Source organism: Malurus melanocephalus, unplaced genomic scaffold (assembly GCF_030028575.1).
Source record: "Malurus melanocephalus ecotype Western Australia unplaced genomic scaffold, MMel_1.1 scaffold_36, whole genome shotgun sequence".
Lineage (NCBI taxonomy): Eukaryota > Metazoa > Chordata > Aves > Passeriformes > Maluridae > Malurus > Malurus melanocephalus.
The window spans coordinates 3,060,701-3,083,811 of NW_026623268.1; the positions used below are offsets into that span (position 1 = coordinate 3,060,701).

Here is a 23,111-nt window from a genome sequence, read left to right on the forward strand (position 1 = left end):
GGCGACACCCGCGCCCGGCGCCTCCGGAAGGGGGCGGTAGAACTACATCTCCCAGCATGCCCCGCGCGGGCGGGCGCGGCGGGCGGAAGCGGGGCCGGGCCGGGTGCGAGGCGGCGGCGCCGACCATGGGCGGTGGGTGCTGCTCCGGACCGGGCTGGGCCGGGCTGGGCTGAGGGGGACGGGGCTGAGGGGGGACGCGCCTGAGAGCTCGGGTTGTCGCCTTTGGGTTTGCTGCTGGCCCGTGGTTGTCGCCCCCCGCGCGGGGCTGACGCCTGGGAGGCCCGAGACCCCCGGGGGCGGTCGCGCTCTGTGGGGATCCCCGGCCCGTCTGGCCCTTCAGGGRCAGGTGCTGTTGGTTCGAGGGCTTTTCAAGTCATTTTCCCCTTCCATCTTATCATATTTTTCGTTAATTATAGCACTGGGAGATGTCTGTGAAATMATTTCAGAATGAAATTGTGATCTCCAGTCGTTCGGTTTGCTCTCTGTTTTGTAGATCACTTGTTGTGAACTGTTGCTGTGGAAGAAGTTGAATGAATGGAACAGTCAGGGCAGAAGGGAACTTTACGTTTCATGCACTCCGCTCGCCACAGGACRCAACACTGTGCCTCTGAAGTGACCTGGAATCATTGGAGCTGTGTCCTGAGGGACTCTGAGCATCKCTGAAGGTAAAAAAAATGCTTGGTAGCAATCTTTCATAACCTTTTGTTGTCCTGAATATCAAACGGATGATCCTGTTTRGTGCTGTTTCCAATCCTCTCCCCATAATTGCACTTTCCTATAGGCCTTCTGCCTAATCCCTTTTTGATTRCAAGCATGTTTCCTGAGAGAAATGCCAGTGAATGCAGCCTTCCTCTTTTGTGATGTCATGTAAATGGAGTTTCTTAAATGTGGTGGCCCACTGTTGGCTGAAAGGAGTGACCACAGTAACAAGATAAAAATATCCATGTTTTTGTATTCCCTTCTGCCATGGTACAGTAACTTCTTACAAAGACTGTGCAGTCTTCAGTCTTAGAGTTGATTTTTTGCCAGATTACTTGCTTTTGTTCTGTTCTCTGTTTTTTGTTTTCCAGCTCTACTGACTTGGCCCTTTTGTTTTTCCCTTCTTTGAAGTGCATGCAATCTGGTCATTCTGTTGAGTATTGCTTCCAGATTGGCTTTTGCCTTTTCTCTTTTTGAACTATTTTCAAAAATTTTCTTCTTTGAAAATTTCAAAATTTTTATGTGTCTCWCTTCTTTTAAAAGTGAATATAATTGTGGTATCCTGTTAAGCACTTCTGCCTGTTTACAACCACCTAATGTGTTAAATTCGTTGCACAGCTTACTTTCAGCTGTAACTTGTTTGAAATAACTTGTTTGAAATRTCCTGTTAGACAAAAATGAGCTGTCAGAGCTGTATGAACAAACATTTTAAAACAGTGATGTCTCTTGTTGACAGCCTATAGAGACAAAGCATTTTTACTTGTTATCAGTCTTTATGTCTTTATAATCAGTGTCATCTTTCATAGTAATAATGTTACTTTTTCATAAGTAACTTTATTCTAAAATAAATTAGATGCATTATTCTGCACAGAATTTTTTTCAAAATGTGGCATTAATCCCATAGACATGCAGTGTGTTCCTTCACGGTCTTCTCTGGTGACTGTTTCTTACTCACTGTGCTCACTGCTGACATTGAGTTCTGCCTGGGGCTGGAAGGATGGTTTTTTCTTTTTAAAGGACACCTCATTTGAAGGGGRATGTGTCTCCTGTAAATGAAGATGCAGTGGATATGCACAGTGAATGGGCAGGGTAGTCAAGTCTACTACACTGGCAGGAAAAACTGGTTCGAGCTTTGCATAAAGTATTGTAGAGTTTTAATCTTTTTTGTAATAATTGAAGTATTAGGCAGAAGCATTGAGGGGGCCTTTATTAGAAGGAATTGGGTGTCTGCTCTTGCCTTTTCACTGTCCTGTCTGTACAGGATAAAAACTCATTTTAGGACAAATGCCACACAAAGCCACCTGCTAGATTTTGGGGTCTGTAACCCCCCCTTGGCTGCTCTCTACCTATGCCTGCAGTTATATTACAAGGATTGAATGTCAGTAGATTGTCATGTCCCTTTGACCAAGTGGATGATGAATACTGGGCAATGCTTTAATTTGCTGTTTGGTGATAAACCCTCCATTTTGCTTATGAGCTGTTCTTGGTTGCCAGATGACATCAACTCTGCCATGTTCACAGCACACCAGCACAAAGAAGGCTGGTCAGAAGTGTGTAGTTGTTTTTTAATGGTGATCTGGCAGGGATGCTTCCAGCACCAGTGTTCTGCACCTGGTAGCAGGGATTTATTTCTGAAAGTAAGATTTCTCAGCCAGTTCTTTTCTGTCTCTGTATAGAGGATGTTAGGTATGAATTTGATAGGGCTTTGTCATTGTAAGCATTTATATTGAAAGGCAATGACAGCGGATCAGTGGCCCAATAATGTCCTGGTTGCATTCTTTTTCACTGGACACTACTCTGAGGATGGAGCTTGTGGGTTTTAGTGAGGCTTCCATCCAGACAGAGCCCTTTCTAAACAGGAGTCTGTTACAGAGGGTTCCTCTTGAAGTGAATGTGACTGCAATATAGTGGAAAATCYAGACCAGCCTGCTCACCAGCCTGTTCTGCTGCTTGCTCTGAGAGTGATCTGCTCARCTCTGAGCACAGCTGGGCAGGAGCTTTGACCCTGCAGGTGCCACTTGCCCTGTTTTCTTCCAGGAAAGGGAGTGAAGGGGAGGGGATCCCTCAGTTAACTCAGTAGGGCTGAATAGTAAGGTCAGATCTATACAGCAACTTGCCCTCCCTATCCTGTTCATCCCATATCCTGTGTACCTTGAGCTGGATGTTGGGGTGTCAAAGGAGATGGGAGTACATAAGCAGGAATTAAACACTGCACTGAGAATTTGCTTCCAAGTCTGGGCTTGATTCTATGTTTTCTAGATAAATAAGCCCACATCTCAGTATTTCTATTAACTTATAAAAGTTCACAGCTTGTAGATTATTATTTAAGTGCAGTTATGGTATACAAACTTTGCAGTATTTTAGATGGGTGTTTCTTGTCCRTTTACCAAAAATCAGTTTTATTCTTTCTCATTGCTAAGGATGCAGTCCAAGGATGGATATTGCAGAGAGTGTGCCTCATTTAATATGGAAATAGAACATAGGAAATGATATGGGAACACATAATTTCTCTTCCTTGTTAGCCAGTTTCACACAAATAGASGACCAGATGGAGGGGAAAAGAAATAAGAATGGTATCGTTAACAACAAACATTGATGCCTTTGAAATTCTCTTCTTTAATTTGCAACTTGTTTCTTCATTCAGAATTTCTTACTGACAAGTCTGACTTGAGGAACTGGTATTTTCCCTGTGAATCTTGAGGTTTAAGGCACTTGCTGTTTCCAGTTGCGGTTCATTCAGTTGCAAAGAAAGTAGACCAAAATATTTTGATCAAAGCGTGTGGGAGAAGGGAGGTAGAGCAAGCAGTAGACAAGAGCTGATTAGATAGTAGCTCCTGCCACCAGCCTACCTCTAGCTGCTGAGCTAGCTTCAATTTTTTTTTTTTTTTCTGGCAAGTGTTTCAAGCCTGATTCATAATAGTCCATACATTTAATCAAGCACAGAAAATGCACAAGAACAACTGGCATCTGAGAGGAGTCCCCTGGTGTTTTGCRCTCTCCACAAAACATTTTGTGTATTATCAATCACTTGCTCATTAAAGTCAAGGTATTGTCATAAGGATAATCATGTGTGGTATTTTCCCCATGCTTCCTTTGACCCCGAATCTACACTATTTGGGAGCACAACCCCACAAGGGAGGGCATCAATAACTCCTAAGAGACGGATGCAGAGCAAAGTGTGGCAGTGTATGAAGGCCTTTCAGTTTTGTCACCTTGTTCCCATGGAACAGGGCACCCCCCTACATTGTTSTAGGTATTCAAAAATACCACCGTGTGTATTGTGGCATTATTGCAGCATTTATCATAGTTTCCAGAGTTGTCTTCCAGTGCTTCCTTCATGTTCTGCCTCTAGAACCTAGATAAGTTTGTCTCTTCCCTAAAGGCATTCCAGCACCTTGGCATGGCTGCCCTTTTTGAGCATCCTGGAAGAGCTTTTTTGGCATGTCTGTGGATCTTATCTTTGCTGTAAACACAAGCTGTGAAAGCCTTCCGGGGTGGCAGGCTAAAAATAACRTCTACCCTTGGTAATCTCTTAAGGAAAGATAAGTCTTCTTCCTGGGCGTTGTGGATGGATTCTGTGACGTTCCCTGCAATCAGGGTCACAAATGACAGCAAGCTGTGTCATCTGCTTTAGGGATGAGTTGGTGTTGTTCTGTCAGTTGCTGTTTCAAGGAGAGCAGCTAGTGCAGTGTGGCTGGGAGAGCACRYTCCCTTGGATATTATCCCTRCTTTGAAATTGCAGATCCAGTGGACGCTGGCCAGCACTGTAGATTTGCTCAGTGTTCCTTTGATTCTAGCAGGTAGGAAAAGGAAGGCACTCATATCTTGAGGGGATGTTGCAGAATGAGGCTGATGCCAYGAGTTTGACACTGCTGGGATTAYTTYATCTGTACTTGCAGAAGCGTCGCTCACTTGTCCCTCTCTTCCCCACCAAGGGCGCCATGATGGATAACCGGTTTGCTACAGCATTGGTGATTGCCTGCGTGCTCAGCCTCATCTCCACCATCTACATGGCAGCCTCCATTGGCACCGACTTCTGGTACGAATACCACACCCTGTCCCCAGCTGAGAACGTTAGTGAAGCTGGTAGAATCATCTGGGAGGAGTTTGTCAGCAAAGATGCAGATGAGAAGACCTACACAGATGCGCTCTTCCGGTGCAACGGCACGGTCGGATTGTGGCGGAGGTGTATCACTGTACCCAAAAACTCTCACTGGTACAGCCCACCAGGTATCTCCAGAGAAATTATCACTTCCTTTGCTTACCTGGGGTGCTATGTGCTGACTTCCTCAGAACAGATTCATGCTGCTTTGTTCCTCCAGAAGGCTTATTGCTATGCTTGGGTTGGTTGGTTTTTTAACAAAGACAGTCCAGATTTTTAAAGAAGCAAAGGGYTAAATGGTCTGTGTCTGCCACTGCTGCAGTTTCTGGATTTGACACATGATACTTGATCTAAATTTAGTCTTACAAGCTTGATTTTTATTTTGCTTCAKCTGTCCAGTTGGGGATACATTTATAGTTGCTCTAGCAGTTACTGTCTTTCTAGGACAGATCCTGGGACCCAGCAACAGAATAAAGWTACTACTTTATCAAGGAGGCACTCWSTCCTTTTAGTTAGTCATTCACTTTGTTCACATCATAAATATCCCACCATTGTATCAGCACTTCTTGGATTCCTTGAATAGATATAGAGTGAAATATTTGTATTGTTTTTCAAAATCACTGGGGGATAAAATGTGTGGTAAACAATTATTTTGATAGCTTCAGAGTCAATTTTGGGTACTTACTGTACGTGTGAACCCCTTTATTTGTAACCCACTTAAAGATGTACTGTCAACTACATTTTCTGGAGAAAAAAATATTGCATGAAATACTTTTTTCTTCCTGTCATGAAAATACTGCTTTTGGAAGACACTTAAACCAGTTCTGCTCAAKAGCATTCTCAAAGCAAAATCYAACTGAGTAAGAAATTTAGTGTAARCAAGCAAATCWTTCATRTTCTTTAAATAGACCTTTCTRTCCTGTTTKTKRTTTAACTTAGTATGAAGCTACATTCTGCATATGGAGATAAGCACATCTCAGTTAAGGGACCCTGAGCACAAGAATATGGTAACATAGCTGAGCCTCATATGCCACCACATCTCCTTCCCAGTCTTGTGCATGGCACAGTTCTCTGGGGTAATCCAGGGAAGCTTGAAGATTCTGCATGTTGGAATGTTTCCCTTAGTGTAGTACCTCGTAACAGACACACTATGCCAACTACATAATGGAAAGATGTGTTTGGACAGGTATTTTTTTTCTCACAAATGGATCTCTGAGGAGCTTCCTAGCTTAAACCACTGGGAAAGGAGGATTTGAAAGAGGGGAAGGAGGGTTGAGGGGAGACCTCTAATGGTAACTTTTTTTTTTCCACCCCTAGAAACTGATATGACTACAAACTGCATCAGTTTCTCCCTCTCTGATCAGTTTGTAGAAAAGTAYGTGGAGCCTGGAAATCACAACAGTGGCACGGATTTTAATCGGACTTGTAAGTGTCTTTCACTTCCGGCAGATAAATAAATAGAATTTTAAAAAGATGCTTCTCAAATACAGTCAATGACAGGGAAAGCTGCTTCATTTATTGTTTTTTACAATAGCACAGGCATTATGTCAAAGTTCAAAAGGAAAATWGATGTGTTAGCAAGGGGTTTGCCTATGAATGCAGTACAGGAATTCGTGAGTTAACAAATTAAGTTCTTTCTGCTTCAGTGAAGTCTTTGGTCTATTTTGGCTATGAATGTAGAATGATGAAGCAGAAGCAGYGGGGTAGAAAGGAATGTAACATGGTTTCTAGCACATCTTCAGCAAACTTATCTGGTATGTTCCTCTCACATGCAGATCTCTGGCGATTGCAGTTTCTCCTGCCCTTTGTCAGCATCGGCCTCATGTGCTTTGGGGCTCTGATTGGGCTCTGTGCTTGTGCCTGTCGCAGCCTTTACCCGGCCATTGCCACTGGAGTCCTGCATTTCCTAGCAGGTAAGWGCTCCCCCAGAAGCTCAGAGTATCCCCAGAGCACTCCACGGGTGAGCTCACTGTGTTTTGCTGCTTCCTTCCGCAGGGCTGTGTACGCTGGGCCTTGTTGGCTGCTATGTAGCTGGGATTGAGCTGCTCCATAAGAAGCTGCCTCCTCCAGAAGATGTGAGGGGTGAATTTGGCTGGTCCTTCTGCCTCGCCTGTGTGTCAGCACCTTTGCAGTTCATGGCAGCTGCTCTTTTCATCTGGGCAGCTCGYACCAACAGGAAGGAATTCACCCTCCTGAAAGCCTACCGTGTGGCATAAATACTGCTCCTGAGTCTGGGCTTTCCCTGTTAGAGCCTCTTTTCCCCCAGCCCTTACTACTTTTTTCTTTTAGTCAGAATTTTATCATGTACTGCATGCTTCTTGTCAGTCAAGACAATTTAGCCTGCAGGCCCTGAAGACAAAGACCTCTAGGCTAAATGACCAGACCCTGCCAGAAGTCTGCAGAACTTGAACAGGTTTTTTAATTGGGTTTTTTTAAGAATTGTTATTATTTTTTAAGCTACATTTGGTTGTTGACAGTTCCCCTTACTTAGGTGTACATGTCCCTTCCTAATTTTATTACCCYGTTAGCCTGGAGGAAATAGAAGTGGTGGTGTGGGGTGGAAGAGAGGTAGGAAGAGGTGCAGGTATGCAAAAATGGGAAACTCAGTGCACGAGTGATACATGATCAGGAGCTGTCTGCTGTGTGACCCAAGCAGGCAGTACCTACAGAGAGCACCCAAAAGACATGGGGGAATTCAGAAACTGCTGTTGTGGAAATACTGTAACTAAATCAGTCTGGAGCTCAGCTCTGAGTCTCCTATTGTCATTGGTTTGCTGCATTTTGTGCTGTCTGCCAAAACTGCTGGAGGCAGAGCTGGCAACTGTGGGAGTGCCTGCACAGCACACCCTCCTGAATGCACCCTCTGCACTTGCTCCTGCCAAGGAGTGGGATAAGATGGCCTTTGTGGAGCTCTGTCCTGCTCTAGCTCCACTGCTTCCAGGACCCAGGCTAGTTTGGTATCTGCACTACATGTGATTGTGCACTCTAATCTTAATTTGTGGTGCTTTTGCTTGATGTGGAATAAGGCTTTCTTCTCTCTTGTTGACCTCCTCACAAGTTTTTTTGGTTTTAATTTGGTTTAGTGTATGTGTGTATATGTACATATATAAAGTTAACTTTTTTTAAACCTCACATGTTTATCCTATATAGCACACAACAGGGTTTTTTTTAAAAGGTGCTGCTCTTTCCCCATCTTGTTTAAATTAAATAATAATGATAATAAAAACTCAGAAAATTTCAACATTGCATGAATCTGATGGGAGGGTGAGGGAATGATCTGAAGTGGATTTTTCTTGGGGAAAGAAAAGCCAGTGTCCAGATGATGCYCTGTTTTCATGGAAATGTCACCAGAAACTGATGTTGGATTAGATTTTTTTAATTAAATTCTTGGGATCTTGCTAACTTTAAATTTCTTCCTGCTCCTCATTGGTGGTCACAACACCCCATAATTTCTAATTACTTCAAAAAATGTATATGTTTACTCTAAATCACTGCAACTCTTGCCAGACTGGGTGACATGTCATATCTAGAAAACAATGTTCCAAGACTAAAAGGTTTTGTTCTGAGGCCTTAACTCACCTTGTTTCCTTACTCCATGCTGGATAAAGGAAGTATGCCTTAGGAGAAATAATTCCTGACAAAACGAGTGATGGCAAGTATTCTGTGGGACCCTGGTGATGAAATGACACAGAAATAGGCATTTTTATCTCATGGCTGTTTTTCTATTGTGTTTTGTGGTTTTTTGCATTTTTTTTTTCCTAGTAGGTGTTTCTACCCAAACTATATTTTCTGGGTCAGCAAACAGCCCTAGACATGATTTCCCCACAGATCAGCTATAACTGCTTGTGTAATTTATTTCATTTATTTTCTCAACTATGGGATAGTGTTCTTTTATTATCATTGTTGGAATTTTTACGGAGTAAAGCAAAGATAGTGATAAGAACCAGAACCACTGAAAAAGCAGTGGCAGGCCATTCAAGATAATCMTTTCTCCTGCTGTTGAGTAGTTTTTTGTGTTTCCTCCTTAAACCACCTCTTTCCCTCCCTACAACCTCTGGGCCAGTTGTAGCCTCATGAGAGGGGATGTGGTACTTTTGTGCAGTATCTGAGAGTAAAGAAAATCTGTGCTGCCTGATCTGTGCTGATAGGGTGCTTTTTCAGAGTAATTATCCTGACTTAGATAGATAAGGCCTAACTGCTCAGCTTGTCAAATGTTCCTCATTTGCCAGAATTACTAGGGCACGCAAGCCTCAGCTTGGGTCAAAAGGACTGAAGTTGCCATTCTGCAGTTTGAGAGGAAACCCCTGCTGCTGATTTAATCTAGTACAGTTTATGGGTTGGTTTTGTTTTTTTCTCAGGAGCTGGCAGAATAATTGTATTGTGTGATTTTAATCTGAGCAATGGAAATCCCGTGCCCTCACTCTCTCTTGTATGCGACACTTACTTTTCTGAAGTGTAAATCTCAGTTTTCAARTGCTGACTTTCTTACTTCCAAAAGAAGAATTGTCATAGGGAAAAAACAGGCAATATTAGAGGTATTGTATGTCTTTTCTTCATAATTTAAAATGCCAGCAAAACCAAGATTGCCTGTTTGTGCCTGAGATAAATGTTTCTGATTTTCTCTGCCCAGAAATGAAGAAAAGAGGCTTTAATTGAGCCTTGATTTGRACCATTTTAACTAAAATGAGGGTTGCCTTTCAGATTTGGTGGGGTTTTTTTTCTGTTTTGCTCTTGTGTAAAGATTTCATCGGAAAGGGTCTTATTGAGAGGCAGATCTCATGCAGAAAGAGGGCTGGCCATCTCTGATTGGGGTGGTGGTTCTGTGGATCCTGCTTTATAAYTGTGTTCTGCTCAAGGTGAGCAAAAGAGAGCAAGAAGAGTTTTTGGACTGCTACCTTGAGTCCACTAAATGGCATTGGAGGACAGAAGAACAGAGAAGATACTGAGAATGGATAATTCTGTAAAAATTTAGGCACACTAACTAACAAATAATGAGAGAGCTGTTGACCCAGAGTGTGTGACACCAGCCCTTTTCACTGACAGAGCCTCATGCCTTGTTGAGAGGCTTCATTGAAGAGGACCTTGAAGGGGGTGTGTGTGTGTGTTTGTGATCATATACATGTGTGCAAATGCAGGCAGCCTTGCTCAGAAAACCAAGGAATGCTTCAAGAGAATGGTGAGATAAAAGGCTGTGGTTGTGTTCCTCAGTATTTTGTGGTCTGACCACGGAATATGTACTGAAACTGGTTCAGTGCTGAAGGAACAGGTGAGGGCAGATACGGTCAGATAAAAATAGGTGTAAAAAGTGGATGGTATGTGTCTGTGTGCACAGGGAAAATGGCACACATCTCTAACTGTAGAGAAAACAGTCTGGAGGAATCCAGACTGAGTGTGAGTACTGAGAACTCTTGGCACTACATCAGAGCATGCTCCCAGGACTACAGCAGGAACTCCCCACATGGTGTTGAGTAGCCAGGATAACAAAGGCCAGCTGCTGCTCCTGCACCACTCATAGGTTCATYACAGTGGTACTTAAAGTGGGTAAATTCTCCTCTGGTGCTTATGAGAAGCTCCTAAAGGTTCTGTCCCCCAAACCTGAGGTCAGCAAGCTGCATTTCAAAAATGCTGCTATATTACGCAGCTTCTTCCTCACAGGCTTGGGTTTGTTTTCCTGCCAACTTTGTGAAAACTCTGGGAAWGCAGGACTAACAGAAAGCTTCACAGATCAATAAAGTTTTTAGTGTAGGTAGCTTATTATTTTTCTTCAAATGTATGTTTTCCCCATTCTCTCCCCCTGCTCCAACAGTTCTGAGAATGGACTGATTATCAATGAAGCTGCAAAGGTGGGGTCTATTATTGTGGCTGTAACTCAGTTCCTGCTGATATTTGAGATGGCTGGAAACAGAATAAACCCCATTTCCTTACTTCAATAAAAAAGTGAGGTAATATAAAGCACTATAGAGCAGACACAAAAAATTGTTGTGTAAAGGGGACAGTTTGCCACATACAAAAGTATGTTGTGGGTGCAAGTGGCAGGAGAGTCCTGGATGACCCAAGAAGCCCTTCTAAATCTTGTCATGTCAGAAACTGTGTTGATCTTGTTTTCCTTCTGGATTGTGCTGGCCAGGTGATCCTTTCCTCAAGGAAGATCTGTTGCAGTCCTTTTGCTGTGGTGATAATGAATGCCTTCTCTCTCCTCATCTAAAATACTCTGAAGTATTTTTTTAGAAAGGTGTTTGGATTTAGGTTTGGGGTTTTTTGTTTTTTTTCTGATTTTTGCCACTTAGGGCTGGCACCAAGGTGTGTACCAGCTTGCAGTCAGTCTCTTGCAGTGTTGTTCTGTGACTCAAGGCAGTGACTTCTGAAAAGCTCTTTTCCCACTCTCTAGCACTGTTTGTACTCAGCCAGCATTTATTATTCAAAGAAAAAATCTGAAATGTCAGCAGCTTGTTATCATTACATCTCAGACTGATTATCCACCCCTATTTGTGTGTATTTCCTGCATGTGGACTGTGTGTCCCAACAAAGAGGACAACATCTTGAAGCTGACTTGTTTTTCATTTCCTCAGGAATAGCTAGAGCTTTTGCGGTAGAACTTTTTTATAAACTGATTTTGAATAGGAAAGGATCGAAAGTTTGCATGTTTGCTTTTAACTTTTCTATTGCTGTAGAATATTGCCCTTTGGTTTTAAACTGTGGCTTTCAGGACTACAGAGTACACAATGAAGTCGTTGTTGAAGTCATGGTTCAGATATATGGCAGTGCAAGAGTGGATCCTCCACAACTGGAAGATTGCATAGATGTCTGCATATGGTWGTAATATATACAAAATTAACACTTAACAGGCACTGTCTGCCTACTGATACATGCCAAGCCTTTAYACAAACCAATGACCACAGAGAAAAAGCTTGAAGTAATCATGTATTCCACTCCCTTGTCTCCTCCTTTCTAAATTTACCCCTTTTAAAAATAGCCATGGGGACAGTGTTTTATTTATCCATCAGGGTAGAGCCATGAGTGTCAGATGTCTCTGCTCCATGCTTTGTGTGTACAGACAAGGGTAAAGATGATGGTTGATTTTTGTAGGAGATCCAAGCATCTCTCTAGCTTTGGGTTTCCTGAGATAAAGATTGGAAATCTTCAAGAAAGCTAGAACTTTTTGTTTAATGAGAATTATTACTTAATCAGAATCCTCTTAAAAGTTATGGATTTTCATAGTCTGTGTTTCCWGCTTTCTTACATCTTTCATGTGACTCCCAAAGTGTGTCTTACATGAAAATGTTTTAGAATATTGTATTTTTTATATTTCCCTGCCCTGGAAACTCAGCCATGGGCAGTTGCAATTGGCTGTGTTAGTACTGAGTGTCAGGCGAGTGTGSTGAGAACATTTCCCAGCAATGTCCCACCACTGTGTGCCATCAGTATTTGTACTCTTGGACTGAGCTACAAAGTCAGCACTGCAGTGAATTGTGGGATTTTTTCATCCTCTGCTTGTACCTTTAGGTAATTAGATTTTTTTGAGATTTCTCTAGAGAACTGGGTAGCTGATACTGTTGGCTAAGTGATCATGACAATACYTTTCTACATTAAATGGTTTCTGTGTGAATTCCCTGAGAACTTTTTTAATTTTCAGAGGATTTGCTTGTGACAAGCACATCCACGAGCACCTAAGGGGGCCACCTGAAGTGTTTACAATACCGATTTCATTGCTGATTGAATCCACCAGCTGATCAGCCAAGTTGGTGCTTTTTGGAGCACTGGCTGAATGAAAGCAGGAGTGTGCTGGAGTAGCAGTGCAGAGTTGGTGCTAATTTTCTGTGGTGCCTCAGCTCTGCCAGAGTGTTCCTGCCTGCTGGTGACTTAGCAGATGCAGGATAACTGGTTCCACAGCCTTTCCAAATCCTTCCTGGGTGTCAGCCCTGCACTGGATGGTGCTCCCTTACCCCACTGCTAATTCTCTAATTTAAACAAACTGCTTGTGCTGATGATTCTGTGGTCCCAGTGATTTATTCGAGTCATTTCTCCAGGCCTCATTAAGTTGCTTTGATTAAGAAAGGAGTGGGGGTTCTTCCCCACAAATCACTTCTGCTTTTTGAATGCTTTCTGGGATGGTAGCAGTAGTTTCTTTTGCAAACAGATCCCTTTTGTGTTGTGCTGAAGTGACCCATTCAACCAGCTAGCTTTGATTTGCATTTTGGTGTTTACTTCCACACAAAACAACAGCAGCAGTGGTGTAAAACCACAGTGTCTGCCCAGTGCTGGGACTGCTCGGGTTCACTAAAGGTTTTGGAGTGCTGGAAAGTGGTTACCCATCCATAAATGATGAGGATGTCACGAGTGGTGTCAGTAGCAGGATGGTGCWGGCACAGGCACCCCAATGTCCCAGTGCAGACCTGGGAGGTGAGGCAGGAGAAGCTGCTGAGCTGGCACAGGCTGCAGTGGGAAGTGAGCAGCTCTGGAGAGTGGGTCCCAGGATTGTGGAGCAGCTTCACCATTGTTCTTGAGCCACTGCAGACCTGCCCAGGATCAGCACTCGGACAGCTGTATCAGTGGTGTGAGGGTCAGCATGGAGCATAGGATTTTCCCTGCAGCCAGGGCTGTCCTCTGCTGGGAACACAAGGAAGTGTGCAGTGTTATGGGGAGAGGAAGCCAAACCTGTTCTGCAGCAGATAAGTGTGCTTCACCTCAGCCACCTTTGCAAGCTGACAGGAGTGGCATCATCCACTGCTGTGTCTCCTTGCTTTGTTCTCCCAGCTCCTGAACTGAATCACTCCTTGCTGATCCTCCCTTCTCTRTTCTCTCTCTTCTACCATGATCAATGAGCTAGTTACTCACTTCAGAAGCCCTTTGGGCCATTCTCAGAGGACCTTAAATCTCTCCTTGTCCCCATTCCACACCCATCTGGGTGCGTCTGGAGGCCTAAAACCAGCTAATTGGAAATGCTAGGCAAAAGGACATGTTAGGACATGCAACTACAGCAAATTTAGCATGGCCTGGRTGCTGTTGGCTTGGCTTTGCCAGGTGCTCAGTTTAGAGTTTAAACTCTCTACATCCAGTGTTTACACAAGGAGAAATAGCAGCTTATTTTCCAGATAAAGATTTGTATTGCACAGCCTGGTCTGTCTCTGTTCTGCTCCCTGCCCTGGGTCATCTTCACCCCGGAGATGCAGGAGGGAGTTGACAGCTTCTTGATCCTTGGACATTGTTGGTGTTCCACAGGCTGTTAAGGATGGAGAGATCAGCTGATGGAGCACCAGAGAAAGCTGCCATGGTTGTGTCATACACAATGCAAAGATTCTGGTCTACAGATAAAGAYAGTATATGGGGATTGATTTTTCCCCATTTTTCAGAGGCTCTATCATATGTTTAGCTTGGGGTTTTCCTCTGTTGCCAGTAACTTTTAGATTACTGATGGAGTTCCTAGAAATTGTGGGCGTCACCTTTGTCTTCTTATTGGAAAGGAATATTTTCAACAAAGATGTCACAGATTTCAAGCTCCCCAACTTAATGAAAAATCATGAGAGTTAGCTGAAGCAGTGAGAAGTGGACAAAGAAAATAATTGAAAATGAAGATTCAGAAAGTTTAATTTCAGGCTAAAATAATGTTTTCAGTAGGTTTCCTATTCTGGGGCATAGTAAATTGGGATATGCATAAAAGATGCAGGAAATAATTGTTCTTCACTTGCCCACGTTCAGCTTCAGCTGGTGTTGTGTGTTCTAGTTGTAAATAGCTGGGGGTATCCCAAGAGGAGTGAACAGCATCTCTAGAACTTTTCAAAACCATAACCTACCAGACAGGGAGCAACTGAGCCATTATGCAGAAGAAAGGACTGTTTGGGTGAGCCAGGTGACATTTTTCAAAAAGGAAATTGCTACAGACAATTGYTGGTATTTCTTCACATCCACTGTGAGAGCAGCTTAGTCTGTAGTAAAGGAAAAAAAAACCTCAATCTGGGTGTGCTTGGTTCTGGGTGGATGGTTATTTGTCCTTTCATCCCTACATTGTTCTTCACCCAAGCCATCTTCAGGAAAACACATCACCTACCCAAGAGCTCATCTGCTGAGTGTTACCAAAAGACAACATTTCTGAGGGACATCCTTTATTCTGTCACAGAATTATTTTTGAAATACAGAAACTAAAATCAGTAATTGAATGTGGACCCTCAAATAAGTGTTGTGAAATTTGGTGAAGATTCCATTACTTATTTTGCATGAGACGCTGGCTCAAGATGTGTTGCAAAACATCACTTACGTAGGTGTTTCATAAAATTTTAGTTTATTTGTTTGAGATGTATTTCGTTTGGGGCTTATTTTGTCTAATTTTTCTGAGAGATAAACCTGAGGAAACTATGATGTCTATGCTTTTAAAAGTGTTGTCCTTCCTTCCCCTTTGTAACTTTAAAATTTATTGGCAGCTCAAGCCAGAGATGCTGAAATACTGGTTCTGTTTCTTGTGAAGGAACCTCATGGAGGGCAGGGACTCTGTTAGTGCCTCTCTTGAAGGTGGCATCATCATCTGAGTGCTTACCAAGCTGTTCTAAGCAGAACTGTCCTTTGTCCAGATGACAGTTCTTTTTTAATCAGTGATGTCACTGTTATATGATGAATGAGAAGTATGAAGTATTTTTTAGCTGATTTCGTGAAACATGAAAGAAATGCACTGGGCTTTGCTCCTCCTGGATTTAGAAAAAAACAAAAGACTAGCCTTGAAATCCTGATGACATTTGAGTGGTGCCATGCCATGGTCAGTAACTGATACAAAACTGTTTGGAACCTTGGTGCAGCATTCTAAGAAAATCTGTCACTTGGTGTAATGAAGCAGTTCCGTTTGACTCTGTGATAACCTACCATATTCCTGTACCATTTATGGCACTTCCTGTAGGGCTGAAATGAGACCACACGTATTATTTGTAGAATTGCTGTCTCTTAGGCATCATTGGAGTAGTTGATAKGTTGCATTAAAAATTTGTCATAAATAGCAGAATAAGGCCAGGTGTTTGATATGCAGTGAGATGTCTTTTTGATGTTTGTTATGCTGAGTCAGGCTGAAATGAAAGTGATCAAAGGACAGAAATTAGAGGTGACAGAGAAYTAGACAAAAGCAAAATTTTGAAAGTAAGTTTGAACTGTAAATAATAGAGCTGATATTCCTTCTGGCCTTGCAAGAAAGCAGACAGCTTCATATTATTCATACAGTYATGTCTGTTTTGAGACAGTATTCTTATGGAGCTTGTTCACACTGAAGTACTCATCACCTGTTTCCCCACAAACTTGTTTGGAATTTACCTCTGAAAATTATGTTTGTTAAGCACTACTTCTTTGTTACAGATTTCTCTTCCGTGTCACAAATTTCTAAGACAGAATTCTCTTTCAAATAGGAGACAATTTGTTTCTTATCATGCTGTTATTCTAACAATAGATTCTGCCCTCTCTGAAGTCATTGTGTGCTTCATTCTTGAGCTCCCCTTCATTCTGTATCTTTATTTTTTAATGACAATTCTTTCTAGTGTGTGACTGACTTCTCTCAGATGAGTCCTTTGAACTGTTTCCAGCTCTGTTATCAAAAGCTGCACAAATCTCACAGTGACAACATTTAACAAGAGGAGAACATTAAAATCATGAGCAGGTAAGCCCATGGACAGAAGAGCTGCTCCAAGTGGAAATAATCAAATTTTAAGAGTCTTTCTAGCATCTCAATGCCACAGTGTTGGGCACTTTGTGTCTATGACACTGATTTAGTACGGTCACATGTTCAAAACTTGGAAGGAAATGCTATGAGTTCAACTCTGGTATAACCAGATCACACATTTAAGGGCTTTAAATAAAATTTTTAGATGTTAATTTTGTTTTGACATATTGCTGTACATCTTGTAGAAAAAAATAAGGAGAAATTTTGGTACTTTGTTGCTTGCCTAGACTCTGTGGTATAGGGAATTTGTTTTGAAACCACATTGTGGTTTTCAGCTCATGAGGTTTGCTTTGCTTTGAGATTTTGTTTTTGAGGCAAAGAAAATCTTAGTAAGAGAACTGTCTCCGCAGATAACACTGCATCAACACATTTAATCTCTAGGATTATATTGCTTTGTAGATTGTCAGACTGCTTCAAGGTTGACAAATTTACCTTGTCTGAGGCATTATCCTATGAAGACTTAAAAAAATATTAGGTGATGGAAAATGTCAGCTAGTTGAACATTTCCAATCCCTACTTGTTCACAAAACCTGTTAATATCAGGCTTTAAGTTAAAGCTCTGTATAGTGGTACAGAGACAAGTGAGCAAACAGCACARCTGAGTCCTGAATACTGATCCCACAAGTTAAATACACAAGTACACAATTACAGCTGTGGGCAAAATATCAGTCTTGATACTTCTGACCACACGTGGGTAGTAAGAAATGAAAATTCAGTAATCGTCTTTTACTAGCTAAGTACAGTAATTGTAGCCAGAAACAGTGTGCAGAGAAGAAAATGAAAGAAATACTTTTTTTCAAAGAAAATAAGATGTGACTCAGAAAACAATATTTTGGTCATATGTGGCATTAACATATGCTGATAAGCAAAAAAAATCAGCAGTAATCACAGAAAAAAATATTCCCTGTGTGAGCAGTAAACAAAGCACCAAACACATAATTTGGCAGYGGTTGCAAAGTGTGAAGACGTGCTCAGTGCTGTGCAAGAGAGGATAGCAAACTTGCCAAGCCAAATTTAAACTAAACAGGGGCCTAACTATCAGTCTGCCAGGGAAAGCCAAACTGCAATGCCAAGGAAAATATAAAGGTTAAAATACCAGGGAATATAGTGATTACTGAGAAATATGTTTTGATTGATGGATGTATTTATTTACAGTTAAACTTGCTAAACAAGTGGCAAGTGATGCCCTTCGTAGATCTACAGACAAAACAATTGCTAGTGGAAGAGCATGGACGTGATTTTGACTTTTCTCTAGCAAGGCTGCAGAAAAATTTAATGTTTTGGAAATAAAACAAATAACATCTTCTGGGTAAGTTACTCCAAGAATTAGACTGCTCATGTCACTCAGTCCAGAAGTGTCTTGTGGAATTCTTCTTGAGGAAAAAAAATACAGTAAGCTGTATTTCTAAAGTAATAGAAGGAATTGGCAAACAGACAGAATCCTTGCACTGAAATATGTAAAGCCAGCTGACCAGTCAGCTTTGCATCGAGCCCTGGCAAGGTGATGGAGCGCCTCACTCTGGAGACACCTCTATTCACATGGAGCTGAAGAAGATMARGAGCAGTCAGCARGGATTCAGTAAMRGTAAATMATGCTTGACCAACCTGAATGTGTTCTGCAATGAAGCAATTCCCTTCATGGATGAGGTGACAGCAGTGGTTATTGTCCCCCTTGGCTTCAGCAAGGCTTTTGACCCTATCTCTCACAGCATCCTCATAGGCAAACTCAGGRATTATGGACTGGGTGAGGGGACAGTGAACTGGCATGAGAAGTGGTTGAACAGCAGATTCCAGAGGGTCGTAATCAGTGGCTCGGGGTCTAATTGGAAGTCACTAGTGGTGCCCCCAAAGGTTCAACACTGGGCCTAGTATTGTTTAACTTTTCCATCAATGTCTGGGGTGAAGGGGTCCATTAGCAAGTTCACTGATGACACCAAACTGGGAGGAGTGGTCAGTACCCCAGAGAGCTGTGCAGACCTCGACAGGTTGGAGAGATGGGCAGAAAGTTCCTCCCAAAAGCCCCTGTCTGTAGCTCATATCATACTGTAATATGCTGCCTGCCCAACTGAGGAGTTTGAGAACCAAAATTAATCTGTATCCTCAATYGAATAGCTGTAGGAGTCAATATCGATGGAGTTGCCTCTGAGCTAATTTGCACACAGTAGCCAGAGAGGAACTGTGAGTAGGCAAACAATTCTCACAAGCTTTACACTTGCTCTTCTGCCTGGAGAAAAGAGAATGCTCATCTTCCAGTGTGTCCCAAACTATCACAATGGATTGAGTGTCCACTATAGCTTCACCTRCTAAGATACAGAAACCTTCAATAAGTCTTATGTCAGAAAGTTCAGGAGCTGATTGCAACATGTACGGAGCTGTTCAGAATGGCAAGAATGCCTTTGGGCAGAGATGGATGCTGCTTACTGTGCAAATATGACTGTGATAGAGATCAGGGACTTGATGTCCAGTGGGACAGGAACAAGACGCAGAAAGAGACAAAATACACAAGTTCCAACTGTACAATGGAGCAAAGTGGGAAGGGTGCATGGCTTTACTGTGAGAAAATGCACTGAAGTAGAACATAGCCATTTTAACTGGCCCTGCCCGCAGTTGACCTACTCTTTGCTGCCCAGCCTAGAAGGCCACCCTACTTTATCATTGCACATCTATTTTCTGCTAGCTATTCAAACATTCTTGTTGCAGTCAGTTTTGTGGTGTGCTGAGAACTGGGTGAACTCCTTAACTCCCAAGTGATGACTGGCATCCATGAAGTGATAAGACATTTCATCAGGCACAGCCTGTTATCTCATTCTACCACCTCACAACCAACAGCATTCTAATCATAGATTAGCACTTAAAATTATAAATACACAGTGTCCTTCAGGGCAGTCTTAAATTTTCTGTAAGTACTATGTCTGGTATGAGAAACAGGCAAGAGAGCAAGGTAAAGGTTGAAAATTTCCTATACTTGTAAGCAAAAGACTGCATGAAGTCAAAATCAAAATGCCTCACATGGATCATATACATACTGAGTATTAAAGAGGCAGCTTGACTGGGAATTGAGATCTCCATGGGGCTGGGAGCTTCTTGTTTTGGCAGTTCCTTGCTGTGTCTCAAGGCACAAGGCACTAAGTTCTTCATTCAGAGTGCAGCAGCATCCAGCCTTCACCTAAACCTGACCAGCCCAGAGCATTGTGTGCCAGCAGAACAAATTGCAGAGCTCTCTCCTCTCTTCCTCCTGAACGGTGGAGCTCTTTTCACTGCCCTGATGTTTTTTCCTTGCCTTTTTTTTCACCCCAAACCCTTTAAAATCCTCAGTGTGGAACTCAGAAAATGACAATTTCCACAGCAGCAGAGTCACATAACAAAACAAGGTAGCAGTAGTGAATATGAGTGTTGGTGCATATATGTATATACCTGTAGAAATAGAAAGATTTTGAAGGACCTATGGAAAGATTATCAACTGTGTAAGTTACAGTATCTGGATTTGGGCTTGATAATTCAGATTGTGAATTCAGACTGTGATTGTGGAAGTAGCAAAGAGGAGTTTCTAGGGTGCTTTAATTAATATAAGCTTAATCGTGTGTCTCTGTGTGGGTTAATAAAACCCTGCTCTGATGAACAACAGAGGGATTCCAGGAATGTTTAAAAGCTTGTTGTCGTGGTTTCACTTGCCATATGCAGCACTGGTTGATGTCAAGAAAAGAGAGCAGCTAAACACTTGCTCTCCAGTGTTTCTTCTGGTCAGACTGTAGCAGTAACCATGAGCTCACAGCTGGCCTTCAGAAGGGAAAGCTCATGGTGAATCATCATAGCAGTATCTTCAGGGGATGATTTCATATTTCCTGTAGGAGTAGCAACACCAACTAATATTTAGCCCATTATTGGCTTTCTCTTTATATACTCAGGTACCAAACATAGGAGGCATTAATCCCTAATTAATGATGCATCCTAATTTAGCAATCTGAATAGCGGAGTGGAGGTAGCATAACATACATCCTCTTTTCTTCAGGAAGTCTCTAATTGCACTGCCTCTTAAAAATGGAAGATTCAGAGCTCCCAAGTGCTCCCTGATATAAACAGGACTAACTGCTGGTATGAATGGAAGCCTTCAATAAAAAAGCATTTTTCTGTGTCTGTTGTTACCTGAGGTTGGAGACAGTTACCAAAGTGAGTCTCCAAGCTATTTATGACACAGGTGAAAGCAGTAGGTTGGGACAAAAGGTGGAAGGAGAGAGGTATAAGATGACAAGTGTAGAAACGTTTAGCAAATGAAAAAGAGGGGAAATGAAGCCTGAGCAGTGGGTAAATGAGAAATTGAAGCAGACTWTCTAGACAGGCAGCTCTGGAATATACTGGAAGAGCTGAGTGACGATAGTGGTCCAGAGTTGTCAGAGCTAAAATGTACTTGCAAAGGTAACATTAGAATTTTATGTGCTGGTCTGTATTATGCCTTCCCCACCCAGGCCATCCTTTCCTCTGTCTCCCAGACTGATCTATGAACACACCTCTGTTTACATTATATTTACAACCAGGAAAGAAAAAAAAAGTACAAATTTGCTCTGTTGAGAACTGCCCATGAATTTAAACAACAGACTTCAAAACACTGACACATCAAACCAAGTATTTTAATGGGCTTCAGAGCCTTGATGAGCATCATGAATCTTGATGTCATTGGTATGAATTCATATCATGGGTCTTTTCAGCTCTAACAGGGGTTCCTGTTAAATGAGCACAAACATTTATGTTAGTGGTTCTTTTCCAGGGAACTCAGAGACATTTCAGGAACTTGTCTTGGATACCAGACTGTATATTCATCTCTGTATGTGTGGGTGTTCCATGGTCTCCTGCTGGATGGAGCAGCCAAACCTTTTGGTGAATCTCACAGGATAAAACAGCTTAAGGGGGTGTTGAAAGAAGACACCTTTATCCAGTACCATTTTAAGGGTTCTTTATATTTGGGAAATGCCACCAGGGCTCTAAAATGAAAGCCARCTGTCTCAGGGAGCTCAGCTGATCCTGTATGCCTGGTTTTCACTACAGACAGTGCTCAACGTGGTTCCATGGAGATGCACTTTTCCCTGGTTTGTATCAACAGCAGCAACCCCAGATGGTGATGGCAGCAGGTYCTGCACTGCCAGCACATGCTGTGTTCCTGATTCCTGGCTATCCGTGGCCAAGAGACATTGACTGCAGTCTTGAAAACCAGTTTGGAGTCATGGCCCCCTTGCCCTTACACATGCAGCAGGTTATGTGAGTTCCACCAAAGCCCAACAGTTGATGGAGACACCAGAACTGCTCTGTTCCTGAGTGACCTTGTCTCAGGCAGCAGGACAGCTGCCTGTTCTACAGCACAAGGGCAGAACAAAGCAGGAAATGGGCACTTCAGAAAGCYTCGGGGTAAGAGAAAGTGGCTGTTAAAGTCAGAAAGCCTTGATGTTCCCAGTGACAAAAGAAGAAGGCAGCCAGGGCTGTCCCCACCTGCAGTGACTGCATAACAATGGGACACCTGCAGYCCATCTCTGCTGTGGATTGCATCTCCTCTCTCCATGGCTTGTGGAGGGAATGTGKGAAGGGATGTGACTCTGGGTTTGGGTGAATTGAACGGAGCTTTCAGCTTTCGTGGTAACAGATCCTCAGGAGGGCTGATGGAAGGAGCTGTGAGGGTGGAAGAGCAGCCTGCTGGGCTGGTGTAGCTCTTCTCCAGCACGCAGCCCGCACTGTTTACCCCATATTCAGCAATGCTAATAAGGAAGAAGCTGCTGCTCCCTCAGCATATCATATTACTCCCCTGCTTCCATTCCTCATTATTTCCTGACCCATGTCACCTCCACCTGCCTTCCCTCCAGCAGCCTTACACATGCAGGACATGAAGTCTGCTCAGTCATGGGAGGAGTGCAAGAAAGTGAAGAAAGTGTGCAGAGGAGGGACAAGATATGTGGAAATTACTCCAGAGGGGAAGGTCCCCCCACAGTCAGCTCAGGAGACAGTGCCTTCTGAGATTGTGATGGGAGGAAACTGTGACACTGAAAACCTGAGAGAGGTGGCCTTTCTCCTTTGTCACCTGAGGTGGGGCGTGTGACTGACTGTAGACAAAAGCAAGTGCTGACTTTGTGAGGGTGGTGTGGGCTGAAGCCATCCTGCTTCTCTTTTCAGGAATGATGAGACCAGAACCCAGCAGCAGTGAAGCTCGAGGAGATACACAGCAGACACCCTCAAACCAGGAGCCATTTTCAGAACTCATTTTGGGGCTGACTTAGAAACTGGAAATAATAATAACAGTAATGTTGTCTTTCTTCATTAAGGACTGACTGGGCTCTATCAGCACCAAAATATGTGCAGACCTTCCATGCAAGACAATATTAAGCAAGACTGTTTACTTACTATGTTACTGTGTTAACTCTGTAACTGGTTATGCCACCAGAAATCATGTGGCAGTCTTAGATTTGCTTTTCTTCCTCTGAGCAGTTAATGTGGAGTTTGTCTCTCTTTAGAACTGTTTTTCTCTTCTAATTCTGACCATCCTTCAATCTCTCTACTCCTTTTCTTTGGAGGGGATGATCACAGATCCTTTAAGGAATCTCTAATGCTCATGGTATTGCAAGAAACCTTCCTCTGCCCCYC

At 42.7% G+C, this 23,111-nt stretch overlaps 1 protein-coding gene across 2 annotated transcripts; it reads left to right on the forward strand.

Moving 5' to 3' along the window:
• The first annotated feature begins 67 nt into the window (after positions 1 to 67).
• On the forward strand, positions 68 to 8,042 carry CLDND1 (claudin domain containing 1). 2 transcript variants are annotated; one of them, XM_057364209.1, is made up of 6 exons: positions 68 to 132; positions 494 to 665; positions 4,635 to 4,929; positions 6,119 to 6,226; positions 6,577 to 6,714; positions 6,797 to 8,042. In XM_057364209.1, exons 3-6 carry the CDS (start codon positions 4,641 to 4,643, stop codon positions 7,015 to 7,017), a joined length of 756 nt encoding a protein of 251 aa, XP_057220192.1. In that variant the 5' UTR covers positions 68 to 132; positions 494 to 665; positions 4,635 to 4,640; the 3' UTR covers positions 7,018 to 8,042. The 2 variants fall into 2 exon arrangements, with proteins under 2 accessions (XP_057220192.1, XP_057220194.1); XM_057364211.1 differs by lacking the exon at positions 68 to 132 and adding an exon at positions 194 to 346.
• Positions 8,043 to 23,111: the final 15,069 nt, after the last annotated feature.